We start from the raw sequence: 20,264 nt of genomic DNA, 5'->3' as shown, positions 1-20,264 counted from the left end.
TCACCGGAAAAACTGTACTTCTTTGATGCATGCATACATTAAATTCATTTTGTAGATAATAAAGATTGCGCATTTGTGTATTGATGTTTAGATCTAAGAAAAATATCTTAACTCCAAAATATAACTTCCGACATATGTGAATACACAGGTGCTTTCATAGGTGGAAAAATACGCTTTTCTTTTTTGTCGACAAAAAGCATCTAGATTTTTTTTTTATTTTCACGCCTAATACTCTTATGAAAATCAAAAAGAGGGCATTTTTAATCGCAAATGAGTACCACTCTTAAAATGGCATTAGAATTTCATTTCATAATTATACTATAACCAAGTAATAAATATTCTGTAAACTACTGTACAAAAATATGCCAAGGCGCATTCTGTCGATTGATGTTTTCTTCCTTGCTCTCTAAAAACCACACGAAAAAAATAATACTTAAGTCTCTTTGAACAATCGTACACACTGGAATATTAAAATTTTTATAATTTCATATGTAAGGCTTGATTTACCAAATTTTGTAAAGATGAGCACACAAATGAAAGAATACACATCATTTTCAAATATCGAAAAAGAATGGAAAATGAGTTTCCAAGGGGCAATTAAAATTGCTCTTCATCTTCAATATATTGCGTTTGTATAAAAATTGTAGAAGCCCAATATGCATTGCGACTCATTCAGCTGATTGGTCCTTCGATGAAGTAAACGGATAGCTTATTATTAACATGCAAATTTATTCTGACGTCAGAAAAACTGAGGCCTCGACCTGTTAAATATTTCGTTGAGTACACTTTTACCTATTTTTTCATTTTTGCGCTGGCTTCCATGTTTGCCATAGATCTACAAATGTACTTGCTCGTAGCTGTCGAACACCAAATATTGCATTAGATATAGCTTATCCCGCTTACTTTGTAAAATAAAAACGTCATAAAGGTCAAAATATCTTATGGACAGCTCAAATGTCGCATTTAGCGGTCTACATCAATTTTTTTTTTTAGTATTTAATATTTTGGACCGCTCAGCCAAACATTTGAAGTGTGAAACTTTTTAGCATAGATTTATAAAGGAAAGAATTTTAAAGATATAAAAAAAAATAGATTTACTTTAAGCGTGAAAACCCGATCTCTTTAATTGATATATAAACAGGTATTCTTAGACTTAGAGTGCTAGAAACCTATTTACAACGGGATCGCAATATCTTTTGTCGATTGTCCTTTTCAGTATTTACAAATGTATGTTGGCATCATATCCGTCTAGAAATTTTTTTTTAAAAAAAATTGAATCTGTAAACCTGTTAAGAACTGTCTCTCTGCATTATCATTGACTTGTTAACCACAGTGTTAACTTTATTTTTCTTTAAAGAAAAATACATCAGTTTACATTTTCTAGAATATTGACGGAAAACTAAAGTAAGATTACCTATGATTATCAATACTTTTTTATGCCAAGCAATATTTTATTGACTTTGTAATCCTAAAGATTCATTACTTTCTTTGTTTACCTAGGGTAGAAATTTTTGGAAAGGTAACAATTAGAAAACGAATTTTCTCATACATTGATATCATTTTTTTTTTTAGTTCTGCTTTAGGAGTATTCAAAAACATTTTTGTCGTATCCATATATAATGTCGGTTAATATATGTTAACTTTCTCTCTCTCTCTCTCTCTCTGTTGAGAGTTTTTCTTTAAAATTGAAAAACAAAACATATATATATATATATATATATATATATATATATATATATATATATATATATATATATATATATATATATATATATATATATATATATATGGCATTTATAAGTAAAGCAAAGTCAGTGCTGATACTTAAACAGTGGATATGAGCATTGCTAACTTTATTGATGTAGAAGCCAATGACGTATTTAATGCAGGTAAGAATAGAAACATTGAAAAAGTTAGTCGGTCAGGAGAGGGTAAACAATTTTTTAAAGATGGTCTAGGTACATGTACTTAATAAGCGAAGTACTGTTTTCAACATGTAGTTTACTAGAAATTAATCCAGCGCAACCACCCATTTTTTTTTTTCAATTTCAGGCCTTTTTCTTGAAGTGAGGAAGGGGTGATGATACATGTATATGCTACATGCATTTAATGCCCTTATGGTGTTTTCTGGTATGAATTTTACAAAATACATTTAATAATTGATGAATTCAATGGTAGCTATCAAGCTAATTTGATAATGAGAACAACAATATAATCAAAGTATTTGAAATAAAATCTCTATATCATTATTTATGTTGCACTTGGTAGAGTTATGTCATCTGTGTAGTAAGTATTTTCGACTGGTTGTTGCAGAGACAACTTAAACACAGTAACTGGATATATCTATCACGATTTGTAGTAAATTAGTTCTCTTTTTTTACGAATGGTTTTATTAAATGTTTACTGTTCATCACATCAGTATATTTTAGCGTAGGTAGTGTGCTCAAAACACCCTATTCTTCGACGAAAGCTATTCCATCACCTCTTTTCACAGCGCAGTATTAAGTATCGATAATCCCAACAGATTATAATGCATCAAAACATGGGTCAACAAAAGACTGACAAATATATATCACACTTATATCACAGCCTCTATACAAAGGTGTTCATTATTCAATCACTAACACTCAAATATAAGAAATAACTTGTCAAGTGCTACTTAGTTGTGAGCAATAAACACGCTGTTTGAATGGCATTCATCACAAATTAGGTATCCTTATAGCAATGAAAATCCGATACATCTAAACACACGCTGACTCTTCTGTTGTGAGTTAATCAATTTCTCATTTCTAGAGTGAAATCTGATGGTATTACATTTCAACGACTTGCATCGGCTGTGTTTGTCTAGTGGACATCAGTAGCCCAAAGTCCACTCAAGACGCTTCATCTCAAAATGATCACGGATTTTCTTGCAGTACCCATTGAAATGTCATGATTAAGATACTATCCGGTGAAAAATGTACACAAACACACTTTTCTTGATCCTGACTCTTACTTTGCAAACAACCAGTTCTGTAACTGATGTAAAAGTTGGAGTGTTGCTGATGACAAGTGCGGCTGAACCATTTGATCTACGAAGAGTAGGGCCTGCTTTAGATATCGCTTTCGAACACTCGAAATCAAAGTACGGAATACGCTTTACCCCTACTTATCATAACTATACTGGATTTTGTCCTAAAGAAACCGTGATCGGACACCTTTCGGAACTTCATTATGTTTATAAAGTGAACGCAGTGATAGGACCAGCTTGTTCGGCTACTCTCGTAGCAGCTGGAAGACTTGCACAATACCTTAATCTTCCGATTGTCAGCGGGGTCGGGGATTTAATCATTCGGGACGCTGCGGACGCGGACATGTATACAACCTTCACCAGGTTGTCATATAATTTGGGAAAGTTGTCAAGTAAGTATGGAATGACTACAAATTATAATAATGTAAAAAAAAAAAAAAAGTTCTTAAAAATCAATCTTAAAATTAAAAGTCTTGAAATGGATCTAGACAGGATTATTTTCAACCATTCATCTTTCAATCTATTCAATTATAGCTATACCTTTCATATTTAAAATACTTAAGGCGGTTCCCGATTCATATGATTTGATTAAAATCAGTAGATCTTTGCACGGTGACTATCAGAATTTGAAAACGTATCAAAGATCTAATTTTAATCAGATTGCGATTCATATTAGTTGAGAAATCCAGGCTGAAAGTACGTATATAAAAAGTACTTTATTGAAACTTTACAAATAGACTATCGTTGTTTAAAAAATTATCAGTTATCACGACAAAAACTGTAAACACTGTGCCGGATAAATCTGCCACTTCCAAAGTGGCAAATCGGCGCCCGCCAAACTCTTAGTTTACATAAAATCCATATATACCATGAGGTAGTCCATCACTTACAGAGTTCAAAACTACCTTTGTTACAGGTGAATCTCACCTGTCAGGTGAGATAATCACCTTTAAAAAGAAAATTCCTATGGGAAAAATAAAGTTCCTGTAGGAAAATTAAAATTCCTGAGGGATATTATCAAAATCCTATGGGATTCGATCATTTCCTGTAGGATATTTCAGAATTCCTGCAGGAAATTAATTTACCAAGGGAGATGAAACAAATTCCTCTAGGAGAAGAAAGAGTCCTATAGGAATTTAAAATTTCCTACAGGATATTTTTCTCCCTTAGGAGCAAGCAAAAATTTCAAAAGGTATGAAATATTCCTATAGGAATTTCTCACTGAAAAAGAAATCCTATAGGAATTTAGGAAATCCTAAGGGAAACATCTTTCCTAAGGGATTTTTTCTTTCTCCTATAGGAAATAACATTCCTACAGGAGATTAAATTCTCCCATAGAAAATTAATTTCCTGCAGGAATTCTGAAATATCCTGCAGGAAATGATCGAATCCTGTAGGATTTTGATAATATCCCTCAGGAATTTTAATTTTCCCATAGGAACCTTATTTTTCCCATGGGAATTTTCTTTTCAAAGGTGATTATCTCACCTGACAGGTGAGATTCACCTGTAACAAAGATAGTTTTGAACTCTGTAAGTGATGGTCTATCTCATGGTATATATGTATTTTATGTAAACTAAGACTTTGGCGGGCGCCGATTTGCCACTTTGGAAGTGGCAGATTTATCCGGCACAGTGTTTGTAACTAAATGTAAATTTACTTCTACGTGGATTTTTCAACTTAAGCACATTGTTAAGTGTTTTTTTTTTTATTGTTTAACGTCCCTCTCGAGAATTTTTCACTCATATGGATAGTGATGTGGTTATAAATTCGTTATCCATTTAAGTATTTTTTGAAATAAATATGTTAAATTGTAATTCTATACTAATTTAACTGTTATTCGGGGGGGGGGGGTCAATTAATTACATTAAAAAATAAATCAAAGTTTTTGAAATACAAACTCTGTTGAAATATATCAGTGCGTGTATAATTTTCCAATTCTCCATATTTGATCGTCAAATCAAATACAAATTGCACTGAAATACATGTATTAATCTTTTGGCTTACATGTTCGAATTAAAAATGTTTAATTAACTTTACATTTAGACATTTTTTATACAAAAATTCAAACGCTTTTGAAGTATCAACTGAATATGTTTTTGCAATTTATCAATCTTACTGAAAACAATCTTCTCAATTTGCAAAAAAAGTCCCAATCCAAATATTATTCTTCGAAATAATTTATTAATTATAACTGTTGTCACATCAACTGATTAGAAATTGTTAGGTTTATGAAGTTCCCTTTCCCCCTTTTCGTCTATCTTGCTCAAATTTTCTATGACAAAATTAGAATTTGTTTTTAGCACGGTATATCAACTTACAGGCAAATTGGGGATAAGTCATAAAGTACTTACAAGGTATTAAACTGCAGTATTGGAAATAATGAGAATAAGTATATTTTTAATATCAACCTAAAGTTATTTTGACACGTGAATCAAACCAAGGTTATATATTTTGGGTGTCATAGAAACATAGTAATAGTTTTATTTACTCAGCGAACTGTCTCACTTTCAGAAAAAAAATCCTCTGTTAATTCAAAATAGAAGACAACATTTGCCTTGAACAACATGTAGAGACTTTCCCACTGTATCAAGTTTCAGCCGCCAAAATTGCGGTATCACGGTTTGACAGTAAAAATAAATCTAGCGTCATTGTGATTATAAATTATTGTGTAAGCTGTTCACGCGGGAGAAGTGTCGTATTTCAGTACAGTTTATTAGAATCAAGAGATATACATTTCATACACAATTTCAAGTCATTATAAGATCACATTACATTATCATGATCTTCCTGTACAACGTTTTACTTACATAATTTCAAGACATTGATACGAAATTATGCAATTCATATTGGTTATATAACTGCACGATATTTCATTTGCTTTGGAATCAAAATACATGTAATAAAGAATTTAGATCTAGATGGAAACGGATTAATATCAAGATAACGAATTCTAGATCTACAGGAATATTTTCATATAGATTCGATAAAATGTGCTAGTGGTATCCTTGACCTCCTCCCCAGTACAGGATGTAAACCACAGGTCGTCGTTAGAAAAAATCATTATGTTATTTATGATACTTTATTTAGACAGTCACTTCAATTAAAGACAAATAATTAAATTCTAAATTTATGGTTTTATTTATGAATAATAAACAATAAGAATGATTTTTTTTAGAAAATGTAGCCAAGCCACCAACCCCCACCCCACGTGGCAATATTTAAAAGGGTGACCTTTAAATTTAGATTGCCTGTAATGATAGTGAAAAATGGTTGATTTGCCAGTCATGGGCATCCATAGAACCAAGTTTGTTCTATCATTGGGAGTATTTTTTTTTTCTTTGAGGGTATCAGTATACCGTGTTTGATGTCTGTCAAGTACATGGTTCTCAAGATACCGAGTAGACAATATATTTGTATGTCCAGAGAAGTTTGACCCGTGATTTTATGACCTTTAAATTGATAGCGGTCATCCATCCCTAAAGAAGAACCGATATCTTAAGCTTGAGGTTTGTCAAGCAAAGGGTTCTCAAGATACTAAGTGGCGGCCAATATATATTTCTATCTCAAGTCTTATCCTTGACATTTGATCTTGTGACCTTAACATTAATAGGGGCCATCTACTCCTAAATGGGAACCATTTTACCAAGTATTATGTCCGACAAGCAAATGATTCTCAAGATATTGAGCAGACAGTATCTTCATATCTTCATATGTCTAGTTTGACCCTTGACCCTTGACCTTGTGACCTATAAATCAGTACAGATCAGTCTCTAAAATAAATGGTTTTCAAAATATTGAGTGGTCAGTATCCTCCTGTGTCCAGGTTGACCTTCGACCTTATGGCGTCAGAATCAATAGGGGTCATCTACTTCTGAAAGGAAACCAGCATGCTAAGTTTGATATCAGTCATTTACAAGGTTCTTAAGATTTAAGATATTGAGCAGACAATATTTTCTTATGTTTTGGGTAGTTTGGCCTTTGACATAGTGAACTCAAAATCAGTACGGTCATCTACTCCTAAGGAGAAACATTATTGCAAGTTAGATGTCTGTCAAACAAAGTGTTCTCAAGAAATTAAGCAGTCAATATCTTCCTGTCTAGTTTGACCCTTGCCCTTTGATCTTGTGACTTTAAATTTATAGACGTCACCTACTTGTAAGGGGAGGCCATATCATGTTCCACCAAGCCTCTTTCTTTACTCATCACTAAAATATGTACAATGAAGTAGAAACTTCAGGAGTATTGTACAATAGTATATTGGAGAAGTGGTGTAAATCAGATTTGGATACTTAAAAACTCCAAGAAACTTGTAGAAAATTTGAAATCACAAAATATTAACAAAATCAATAACGTCAAAACGTATCACTTCTCAACACTTTTTACAACCATTCCCCAGGATAAATTAAAGTCCAGGCTTTTTGATATCATAGACAGCTGCTTTTTTAATAAATATGGAACTCGTAAATATACTTATCTTGTAAATGGTCATTTGCAAAATTATTTTGTTAAAAAGCATTCTTATTGTGCACACAAGTACTCTGAAGTTGATATTAAAAATATGCATGAGTTTCTGATTGAGAATATCTATGTAGTTTTTGGAGATCAGGTCTTTCAACAATCCGTTGGAATTTCAATGGGAACCAATTGCGCCCCCTTGTTAGCAGATCTATTTTTGTATTCATATGAAGCAGAATTTATACAAATCCTTCTACATGAGAAGGAGAAAACACTTGCTCTGGCCTTCCACTCGAAATTTCGATTTATCGAGGACGTATTATCAATTAACAATAATTACTTCAATTCCTATGTCGACTCGATATATCCCAGTTAGCTTGAAATAAAAGATACCACAGAGCCTGACACATCTGTTTCATATTGGATATTTTACTAGAAAAAGCCTTTAATGGTTACCTAACAACAAAGTTTTATGATAAACGTGATGACTTCAATTTTTCAATCGTCAACTTCTCTTACTTGTGTAGCAATATACCCTTATCACCTGCATATGGGGTTTTTGTCTCCCAGTTGATTCGATATGCAAGAGCATGCTCTACGAATGAACGATTTCTAAAAAAAAAAAAAACAAAACAAACAAACAAAGGCATGCTATTGACAAACAAGTTGATGTAACAAGGATATCAACAGTCTCGTTTGAAGTCATCATTTCGCAAGTTTTATGGTCGATACAATTACCTTGTCAGCAAATACAAACTATCATTAAGTCAAATTCTTTCATACTTATTGTTAGGCCATTTTTTACACACTGAATTGTCTATGGATTTTTCCGTTTTCCCGATTCTGACACGGAGCACACGGCGGGTGTGACCGGTCGACAGGGGATGCTCACTCCTCCATAGCACCTGACCCCACATCTGATGTTTTTGGAGGTCCGTGTTTGCTCTGCCCCAGATTTGTATTGTCTAATGGACTTTGAGCTTGAATACTGTTCGTTATATCAATGTTTCATCACTAAGTTTGATGACTGTCAAGTAAATGTTTCTCAAGTATTCATTTGAGCGGACAATATCTTCTTATGGCTTGTTTGATCCTTGACCTTTGACCTTGTGACCTCAAAAATCACTATGGGTCATTTACTCTTAGAAAAAAAACCCTTTGTACAAGTTTGAAGTTTGTAAAACAAAGGGTTTTCAAGATCTTGAGTGGTCATTATCTTCCTGTGTACAATTTGACCTTTGATCTTATGATGTCAAAATCAGAAAGAGGTCGAGGTCGTCTACATCTAAAAGGAAACCATAATGCTAAGTGTGATATCAGTCATTTACAAGGTTCTTAAGATATTGAGCAACCAGTATCTTTCTTTGTCTTGTCTTGACATTGTGACCTCAAATTGGGTCATCTATTTCTAAGGAAAAAACAGTATACCAAGTTTGATGTCTGTCAAGCAAAGGGTTTTTTAAGATTTTGAGCGGACATCGCTTGGTCTTCTGTCTGACCGACCGACAGGTGCAAATTAAAACAATATGCCCCCTTTTTTGTGTGGGTATTAAAAAAATAGTTTCATTGATTTCTGATTCTTTAGGAGGAAAAATTGCAAAATGGTAGACAACAAACTTTGATAATGGATTAGATTGAGCTTGGTGTACAGAATTTGTTTTATGAGGCCCTGAATAGGAAATTTTAGAATTAATTTTTAAAAAAAAATCAATCGAAGCATTGAACGCCCTTCATGACAGTTACACTCCTCCAACACCCTCCCTTTTTTACCCTTTGGTCCTCATTGTTGAGCGTCTATCCTTTCCTACCAAAGAAAAAAATATATTTGGATTCACCATTGACATCATTTAGAATTCTTAATAAAACTACACTTAAACACAATATAGATCCAAAACATTCTGTCTCAGAGATGCCGAATAAGGTTAAATACTGTCGAAATCCACCATAATTTACACATGTACACATGTGTCTATTTAAAATGTACTTAGTAAAACAACAAATATTATATCGATCCTAGTTCATCGCACAAAAGGTAACTTGTTTGCTAATTAATTTTCTCAGTTACATTGAACAGTAGAGCAATAAATCTGTAAACATATTCGACTTCCTACTGTAATAACTTTCATTGTTTTTTATGACTTTCTATCTCGATCTATCCATTCTGTAAGATCTTAGGTAAATATCTAATGGAGAAACTGAACAGTTTGTATGGAAGAATGATTAATGGAAATCTCTCTTTCGTTTCTGCGAAGTTATTTGTTTCTGGGGAATTCGTCATTGCGATTAAAGCAGACACATCTTCAATATGGCAAATGCATCGTAACATTTAGAGAACGACACTGTTCACTAAGTATGGCAATTTTCTTACTGTGGATAATGATAAAAGATAGAAATAGAATTTACAATTCAAGAAAATTGCGCACAACATACGGTGTATAATTTCTGAGGCAAATTGTTGTTGAATATGAAAATGTTATGAGAGAAATTCAGTGATAAATAATATAAAATTATTTTTCTGACCGCAAATCACTTTTATTCCTATTCGGAATGGAAAACTGGAAGAACAATAACGCTCATCTACTTTCCCCTAATGATCCCTGAATCATGCTTCTGCAGGTATCGACTGCTATTTGGTTAATTTCCTTTTTTCTCAGGAAATTCTTAGGTTTCACTATATAATGAGAGATAGTAAGAGAGAGAATGTTCGAAATTTTAAAAAAAGTTTTGGTGAACACCTTTTTCATAGAGATTTGAATATGTAATTTGTATTGTCTACTTCAGGCCCTTTTCCTGTGAGTATAATTCGATGCCTTGCACCTGATCTATACGAAGAAGCAACAAATTAATGAACGATTTTTGGGGTTGTCGGAAGCCCTTGGAATTTTTCACTCATGTAGAGATGTCACCATATACCGGAGAAGGGCTTCAAATTTTGACCTATACTCGGCACTCATGGCTATTGAGCAGTGAGGTTTCTTTATCGTGCAAACGCCTACCATCACACGAGGCTTCGGTTTTATAAGTCTCATCCGAAAGATCCGTCACTTTCAATTAAATCTAACGAAGGACGAAGGAACAGTCACTACCTATGTTTATGATTAAGGTTTGAAACGGTGCGGCGAACGAAACTCGAAACGAACGCCTGCAACAACTGAGCTTATAAGGATTTTTTTTATTATTAGTCCCCTAATGGTGAAACCGGAGGGGACTATAGGTTTCCTCTGAGTCTGTCCGTCCGTCTGTCCCTCTGTCTGTCTGTCTGTCCCACTTGGTTTTCCGCACTTTTTTCCTAAACGCTTGCTTGCAGATATTGAGCTGATTTTTGGTATGTGAGTGTATCTTGATGAGTTATAGACCAAGTTTGCATTTCGTCCCGCTTCATTGATTTTTGACGGAATTATGGCATTTTCAATTCTTAACGGGAACCAGATTACACTTGCCGGTAGGGGATTAGTATTGCTAAAGCAATACTCTCAGAATGCTTGTTTTTTTTTTTTAATGTGACAATCTTAAATCACACGAATGACTTGAACTGTCATGCGATTAAACATCTCTGTTTTGAAATTCTTTTCCAAGGAAAGTATTACAATGCATATATATGGTGCCAAGCAGATTTCCCAGTCTCCTCTAGCACAGCCGTTTCAAAACGTGAGAGGGTCTTAAGCAAAACGCATTCCCTTACTGTAGAACATTTAAAAATGAAATACACAGTATGTAAATTTTATAAAGTATCACTTGTTATTCATTTTATTTATGAGGACGGAACCAAAAGTTTGGCTTACAATGACCTTGACCCTTGAAATATTACAAACTATTGTGTAAAATTTCATCATTGCAGCTTCAGAGGTATGAACCAAACAAAAGGTTATATTCACCTTCACCCCTGAGACATAACCAAGGATGAGGGTCAAGAAACAATGCTTCCAATCTACTGTTGTCTTTTGTTCATTTTATTTTAATATCTTGATGTAAGTGTAAAACCACAAGAATGAAACCGTAATCCTCATCTTCTAAGGTTCAGTCACACCTTACCGAATAGCGCTAACGGACGCCATATGGATGGCAATATTTTCAATCCGTTGGCATAGTTTCTTGTCCGTGTTTTTTTTATACGTTAAATACGTTCAAAATCCTTAGAGGTCCGGTGAAGTTCGTTTTATCCAGCAAGAAGTTTTGAGCATGTTCAAAACTTGGAACGAACACCACAGATTAAGGTATCCGCTTTAAGTGAGGTAGGTACATGAATGCGTCTCCCTGTGTTTTGAAGGGTATTCATGCACTTCTGTACTTGACTAGTCAACTTACATGATATCCGTTGGACCCGAAGTTCAACTGGACAATTACTGGTGTTGAAAAGGGCGAGCTCTGACACCGACCACATGACGCTAGTCTACCGTTTTAAAACTGTTTTGGTCGGTTTCTCTCGTGTGTTGTGCATTCGTTTTTGACGGTACTCATTCGTTACTGAAACGGCGAGGCCCGTTAATTGACCGCTTGCGCGGTACATGTCTGATAATCGCTCGGTTTTTATCTTTTTATACGCTTCATACCATGATACGTTGATTGCAAGAGCCTCGAAAAGCGCCTGGGGACAACTTTCATCAGCATATTGTCAACGAACAGCGTTCTTCCGTTAGAGCTATCTGGTAAGGCGTGACCAAGCACTTAGGGCGGAAGTAGACAGTGTGATGGGTACTCCTCCAATTTATTTATAGTGTTCGGTCTGTAGACAAAATGAGGTAACAAGTCTATTCAGTGCATCCCATATTTTGATATACCAATGTCTCCAAGAACTTTATTTATTGGGATCAAAAACAATTCATCAGAGGAAATGTAATTGGGGGTTTTGTATAACACGTGGGAATGTGACAATTTTTGCCGCCAAGATTCACCTTTATTCAATCAATCATAATGAATTTTAATTATCAGAGAACATTAATCGATGTCTGAATAGATCCGACTGTCTCCTGATCAAATATGCCAATAAGCGAAAATCAACATGGTGCCTTGAAACCATTTTTGATTCATGTAAACATGTATAAATAATGCATGGAATGGGATTAAGCAGCAGACTAGGCCTATCTGAACTCTCTCTCTCTCTCTCTCTCTCTCTCTCTCTCTCTCTCTCTCTCAACATCAGGTCAAATCGTATGTTATAACGAAAGCGAACTGTTTAAATGAAGAAAAAAAAAACGGAACGAAGGCACATGTACATATAATAGAGCTAATGTCAATACCGGTTAGATGCAAACTGGGTTTTTTTTTATTGTTTGCATAAATCTTTTGTTATCTTTAATATACATGTAATTGTGCATTTGTTCAGTAAAAAATGTTTGATCATTCTGCCCATAACGACAAATTTATAGATCTCGGTTTCAATTTTTATATTTCATTTTACATAAATTCTTACCCATAAAAAGACTATTTCAGGAAACCAAAAATAGTTAGCATCCTCAATGACATCATTGCAAAAATTATATGCAGAATTATATTATATATGATGTGAATAACATAATTTAACGAATGCCAATTTAATTACTCTAATTACGGAAAAAAATTCCTGAATGAATTCTAATTCCACACTGATATTTTGTCCACAAACTATATTAAAACGAAACTTTTAAAAAGCAGGCCAAATATGAACACCCTCATAATTTTCAGGAAGTTTATTCTGAAGTTTAATTAGTAAACGGTTCTGGACATTTCCGTGAGCAATATCGTTCAAGTTGCCTGCTGTAGTAATGGGAGATGTGGTGAAATTATAAGGACAGCAGGAAAGAAATTGGAGAATAATAGTTGATCTTGGCATGCGCAATCATAACTTTAACGACATCGGATTATGCATATTATGGAAGTTGCATTTTTGCCTACAGATCGCGTGCCCGTACTAAAGAAGTTTCAAAAACGGTAGGTTCACTTTGAGATAGAAAGAGCATTGCTACTCCACTGAGTGTTGGTCATTATAAAAGCGTGTCTTAGCAAATGACCAACAGCTAACGAGTTTTTTTAAGGCTGTCACAAACGTATTGCGTGAGTTGTCGGTGTTTCACACCGTGTTATCTACAATTTTCTGAAAAGCGAACAGTCAAGAATTGAAATGGTTAATGCCCTCGTTTGCAGCGTAGAAGTTGATGAATTCCGCAAAAATGAAAATACAAAACATTTAATAACATATTCCTTGTTTGTAAGGCTCATCGTTTTGATTGCATTTTAGCTAGAGGAACTTAGACAAGTGTACATGTCATAGTTCCTATTCAATGAATAGTTTCTACAAAATCTTTTGTAAAATATAATAATTGTAATATTTCTAACAAATACAATAAATTTGAGTTAATTGTACCTACGTATACAGGATCCAAATCTTCATTAAAATTCATCCAAACAAAAATATAGGGGGGGGGGGGGGGTCTTGTAAATGCTCCACAAAATTTCTTTGTTTTCTTCTCACGTAATATATTAACAACTTCACTAATACTGTGCAACAACATACTCGAGAAGTGGTGTCAACTAAATGTGAATACAAAAACAGTAAAAGGAATTTTTAGAAAAGTATTGGAAATCACCAATATTCCGAAATCAAGGGCATCAAAACGTATGACTTTTCAACACTTGTTCTATTAATAGCTTTTCCTCATGATAGAATTTGAAATCATAGACAACCTCTTCTTCAATAAAAATGAAACTCGAAAATGTTTATATCTTGTCATTGGTCATCTACAAAATTACTTTGTTAAGAATCATACTGATTCTACATAAAGGTACTACAAATCTAAGATCAAAAATATGCTGGAGTTCCTAATTGTTAATTATATCTAGGTAGTCTTTGCACTTATTCTGCCCCTTTATTAGCGGACCTGCTTTTTGTATTCTTACGGAGAAAAATTTATTTTAAAAAATCTACATGAAAAGCAGAAGTTTCTTGCTGTAGCCTTTGATTCAACATTTCAATATATCGATGACGATTTATCCATTAACAAAAACTGTGAAATCAATGTATCCCAGTTAATGGCCATGCAACTAACAACTAACTTACAGCTATTCAGTGATTGTGAAAACCAAAGTTTCGTTAGAGAAAGTTCTCTAAAATAAGGGAATAAAAATACCATCATTAATCCTGAATTCAATTCTTGTACTCTTAGGACATAGAAGAAAGGTCAATATGATTTAATAATTAGCTTCAAAACATTGCTTTATGGCACATTGACCAATACATTTGTTCCAATGGTGAATAATGATCGTAATTGATAATTGAAACGAAGACATTTCATCTGAAAATAAGGGAACTTTACTTTAATCATTAAGAAATTATTACGAAACATTATAGTTACAAGCAGAGCTGGTCATATACATCGTTTTGAATTGACATTGGTGATAAATTTCCATCCTGATACGGAGATAATGAGAAACTTCCTTATGGAAAAGAATCACTGAGATGTGTATTTCAACTTTTTAGAACCTTTAATGATTTTCAGTCTGAAAACTGGCGAGACTGTTGTTTTTATATGTGTTTGAAAAATTGTCGAACAAACCCAATTGCAATAGAATTACTCCGGTGATTATTTAAGATCTAAATTAATACAGATACGTAACAAGAAAGATCGAAACCCGATGTTTCTCAATATTAAGGAAAATCATAAAAATTATCCATGTATTTCAGACATGTTAAGTATGTATTATTCCATGACTTTATTGTTCAGCATTTTGATATGATGATAATAGCATCGTTTAGTTTATTTAGACCACATGGAACTAGTACATCTAGTTATAAAACGTTTTATTTATATACAGATAAATTTACATTGAAAGAAAATACAATATATTGTTACAAAATTAAGAGTAACTAATTATGAACATAAAGGACAGGGTATTCATATAAATAACACTTTTCAAAAACGAGAAAAAATAAAATATATTATCAGGGGCGGACACCCTTTTAAGAGGGCTGGGTGGTTGTGGCCATTTTCAGACTATATTGATCTCCTTTAGAAGGAGAGCTCCATATAAAGATGTACAAAAATGATCAAATTTTAAAACTAAAATGTATGAAATTTTTCTTTGCCAAATGATAGTTGACAGCTTTTAAAAGATATCATATCTAAAAAAAATTAAGTTATATCTGATGGTTAATTCGTTGACCCCTCAGCCTCCTTAAAGGGATCTGAACAATTCTCTTGCTGAATGTATGCATGACTTTAATGAAGAATGATGTACGAAACACTAATATTTATTTCCCCTTTTCCAGATTCTATGGTGGAAATTCTGAAAGAGTATTCTTGGTCTCATCTCGCCATCTTGTATGACCAAGACTACGTGTTCTTTAACTTGGCCGGAAGTCAATTGGCAATAGACCTTAAGGGCATAGAGAGCTTACCACGACCAGTTGATATTCCCTTTTCGGCCACAAAACTCAAAGACCCCGGATCTCTGCTTCTAGAGGCCAGTCAGTTTGCCAGATGTAAGATATGTTATACTGTTGGAACTTTAAAAAATCATTTCACAGTTTTCTAAAATGTGATATATACTAATATTATTTAAGTCAGATGACCTTATCGTTTGTATAATAATGTGATAATACGTTTTTTTTCTAGTAAAACCAGTTACCTTGATATATGAAAATTGCATTGAGGTTTTCCTTTTAAATCAGTATTTTGTAATTATTCCTCTAGTTTTTTTTTTTAAATATAAGTTGTACTGATATATTTTTTTTTAAATTATAAAGATTTAAAATATCTTTTTTTTCCATATTTTAAGATATTCTGTAATATATATATATATATATATATATATATATATATATATATATATATATATATATATATATATATATATATATATACATATATATATATATATATATATATATATATATATATATATATATTACCATTTCCTAAAAAAAAAAAACAGAATGTGTTTGTTGTGAAAAATTGTTGTTCCCGTATAGCATTTTTTTCTCAAAAGTAAGTCAAACCCCAAGGTCAAGGGTGTGGGTTAAAAAATATTTGTACCCAGAGAAAGGTCTTGACTCAAGAAATACACAAGTACAATATGAAAGCCCTAGCAGGAACCATTCAAAAGATATAACCAAGGTTACAGTTTTTTAAAAGTAGATCAAAGTCAGGGTTAAAATGTTGGTGAAATCAGAAGTGAAAGGTCTTGTTGCAAGGATTACACATGTGAAATTGGAATGCCCTAGCAGTTACCGTTCAAATTGTATAAAAAGAATAAAGTTTCACAAAATTCAAACTCCAAGGCCTAGAAATAAAAAAAAAATAAAGTATGAAAGCCCTGGCATAAACCCTTCAAAAGTTTACGCAAAGATAAAAGTTTTTTTCCCGAAAGTAGGTCCAACTCAAAAGTCAAGGCCGTGAGCTCAGTTATGTCGGTACCCATGGAAAGATTTTGTCACAAGGAATACAATTATAAAATTTGAAAGCCCTACCACCGTCAGTTCAAAAGTAATGGTCAAAGTTAAACAGAATCTTCGATTATGGAGGCATATATTTAAACTGTATGTTAATATGATTAATCTGTATTTTAAAATGCTTACGTTGGAATACTTTATTCTATTCCATGCTAAAATATGCTTTGACATTGAAAATTTATTTTAAGTAAGATAGAATAATGCATTTCATATGGATCCTCATCTTTAATAATATGGTAAAAGAAAATTAACATTTAATTTAGTAAGCTAAAAATCATCAACATTCATATGAAAATCTACTTATATTTTTAAGGTTAACATCACTTATATGTTATATTGAATCTACTCTTAAATGATCTTCGAGAACAGTGAAGGTTACATGTACGTCAGACATTATGCAGTAGCTGATACCTTCAATATTTTCAATATCTTTAACATTTTTCTATAGAACTATATATCCGTTTTAATTCCAGTTAACTTGATAGGTTATGATAAAGCATGTCCACGATATGCACTTACAATTAGCATGGAAAGCCTGATTTTAATCTTTAAACTTTTACCCTGTGGTTTACTGCCTTGTCATTTAATTAATCTGTTTCTGTTCATTTCTACCTCAGCGAAGAAACAGGCTCACTGGAAGCAAAAGCATAATGTGGATCTAACAAAGTGACAAAATTAAATAAAACCTGTAAAAATTTATAAAATGAATTCTCTTTTATTTTGAGAAAAAAGTTCAATGTAATATAAATTTGTGGCCACTGAATACAAGATTCTGAGCTTCTCTGATTAAGAATTGCATCAATTTAATGATTTGAAGGTCATTACATGTATATTACTTTAGAATTCCTATGATTCGTTGATATTGTTGACATATAAATTAAATGCATATTGCTCATCCTCAATTTTCAGTCAGAATCATGATAACGAAGTACCTAGGGAAACGGTATTTAATGAATGATATAGGAAATGTTGGCAATATCTATTAAGAATTTACCAATCTTATTAGTAAACGTGTCCTGTTGAATAAAATATGTCTTATTTTCCACACATATATAGTGATTATAAACAAATTTTCAGAAGTTGTTTAATTTCCTGAATCTTCTATTTTTAATCGGACCATTTCTTTTCCAATGTTAAGAATTTAATAATTATTAAATGATAAGTAAAACTTTTTGGTGGAGGGGTGTAATGATCTGGCCGAAGTGCCTTGTTTAAAAAAGATGATCACCTGCAGACATTTTGAGTCTTACTTTCTGAGACTCTTGCATGCATTCTGATTAGGTCTAGTGAAATATTTTGCTACCAAAACTAAACTAGCGCATTCCATGACATTTATATCGTCCGTGCGTTTAATGTTTAGACATACATGTACATTCTACGTTTTAGCATATGAACTTTTTGTATTACTTGCCATTCACAGTTTTTGTCATCTTCTGCTCCGCGGATCTCCTCAGAAGCTTTCTGTACCGTGCCGATCAGCTCGGGATGACCAATGGAGGATATGTGTTTTTGGCAATGGAGTTATTTCCCTCCGATTGGCTTGGGCATTATATGCTCTTTTACAGAGGTGAGATTGTTATTAAGTTCTTGTTTAACTCTTACTGCCAAGAAGATAGTTCAAAGAAATTCTTAGATGAGTATGTCGCATACATTTGCAAAGCTGGTTAGATAAAATGTTGATTTTCTTTTAGATTTATTCCATTGTACTTTACTGTAGCTTTATCAAGTATGAACGGTCCCAATTCTCGTCAATTCTACATCCGATATCATTAATTTCAATTCAGCTTGTTCCCTTATGAAAGCAATGGCACTTTAATACAAGGTAATTTCTAAAACTAGCATTATAGATATTCCATCTTTCGCGGATTTAACCTACGTTATAGTTTATAACATACAGTAAATGTTGACAAGTGCAGGAGGAATGATAAACATTTGACGGAAAATGAACAAGGTTTTGAATGTTTTACACACGACATGAAAAGAACAACATAAAAATATATTTTTTTACTGAAACAGATTTTCAAAGTATAGGAACTGAAAGAAGTGACATCCTTCTATTCAAAATACATAATTGAAATATTTCGTTTTTAACAGGGGACTATATGGACGCTGCCGTTACCAAGGCGTACCAGTCCCTTCTCCTTCTTACCATTCATCAGGCGGACAACGTAGAATACCACAGATTCGCTGAAGATGTCAAGCTAAGAAGCAAACGGGATTATGGCTATGAATTTGGGCAAGTAGAGGTTAGTTAAAGACAAAACAACTTGACCTTTTTTCGAAAGACTCTGTTCAAAACAATTTACTATGACATTAAATGAAACATTGAACTTCATTTTTCAAATGATTTTTAGCTCTGTTCCAAGGCCTACCACAGCAACTCATCCTATGTTTCTATTGTTAATCTAATGTGTTAACCAACTGTTAACACGATTTTTCTGCTAATCTGTAATAATAATAATGTTTTGTCTTGAATTAGTTTTCCATCACTCTCATTGGAAAGGCGCATTACACACACGAGCCTGATGACTTAATCTTTTGCTGATCTTTTGCATCAAAATTCTATTTTTGTTTGCTTAAAAACTGTTTAATGCTGTTAACTATATGCGTTATCATGACTGATTTTAAGATAAATTATGCAAATTCATCATGCGATTACTTTTAAAATTTGAAACATCTTTGAATTTCCTTGCTACAATCTTGCAAATAATTTAGATTATATGCAAATAATTTAGGGTGGGTTTCAGTTTATGTAAAAGTATATCTTATGTCACGCAAACTATGATTGGTGTTGTAGTTTTCATAACGTTAGTCATAAATATTTCTATTGAAAGAAACCATGGATAAATATAAACTTAACTATGGCATGTTTCATGTCAGAATTGTGACATCATCCAGAAGAATTCCAGTCCATTCAAACCTTTTAATTATGATTGATCGCATTAAAACACTGTTTTCTTTTAGGTCGTTAACTACTTTATAACTGCATTCTATGATGCTGCTATTTATTTGGCGGAGAGTTATAACAGAACTATTCAAGATGGCGGTTCTGTTAGTGATGGGTTGGCGGTGGCACAGAGAATGTGGAACCACACTTATAAAGGTAGGATTGATTGATTGTATATTGTTCCCTTGCGAGAACTTTTCACTCATTTGAGACGTCACCATGTACAGGTGAAGGGCTTCAAATTCAGACCTTTACTCGGCACTGGGGGCCTTAGAGCAGTGAGGATTTTTTTATCGTACCAATGCCTACCGTGACACGTGGACCTCGGATCTCATCCGAAAGACCCGTGACTTTCACATCTACCTCCGGGGCCATACAACCTGAGCTCACTTTTGATCTCAGTCTCACTTTTCCACTATTAATTT

General features: G+C 33.2%; 1 protein-coding gene across 1 annotated transcript in view; it reads left to right on the top strand.

The window, feature by feature from the left end:
• The first annotated feature begins 2,957 nt into the window (after positions 1–2,957).
• The window catches only part of LOC133204903 (atrial natriuretic peptide receptor 1-like), a 39,487-nt gene continuing 22,180 nt past the window's right edge, over positions 2,958–20,264 (top strand). Inside the window, exons 1-5 of the mRNA XM_061340646.1 lie at positions 2,958–3,402; positions 15,711–15,923; positions 18,313–18,459; positions 18,987–19,138; positions 19,857–19,995. Of these exons, the coding sequence (XP_061196630.1) occupies positions 2,958–3,402; positions 15,711–15,923; positions 18,313–18,459; positions 18,987–19,138; positions 19,857–19,995 (1,096 nt within the window). The remainder of the gene's footprint in view (positions 3,403–15,710; positions 15,924–18,312; positions 18,460–18,986; positions 19,139–19,856; positions 19,996–20,264) is intronic.

The sequence above is a fragment of the Saccostrea echinata genome, unplaced genomic scaffold (assembly GCF_033153115.1).
Source record: "Saccostrea echinata isolate AGI-Se365-2 ecotype Australia unplaced genomic scaffold, CSIRO_AGI_Sech_v1 ptg000054l, whole genome shotgun sequence".
NCBI lineage: Eukaryota > Metazoa > Mollusca > Bivalvia > Ostreida > Ostreidae > Saccostrea > Saccostrea echinata.
Note: the sequence above shows the minus strand (reverse complement) of the source record. Positions and strands in the feature narration are given on the sequence as shown.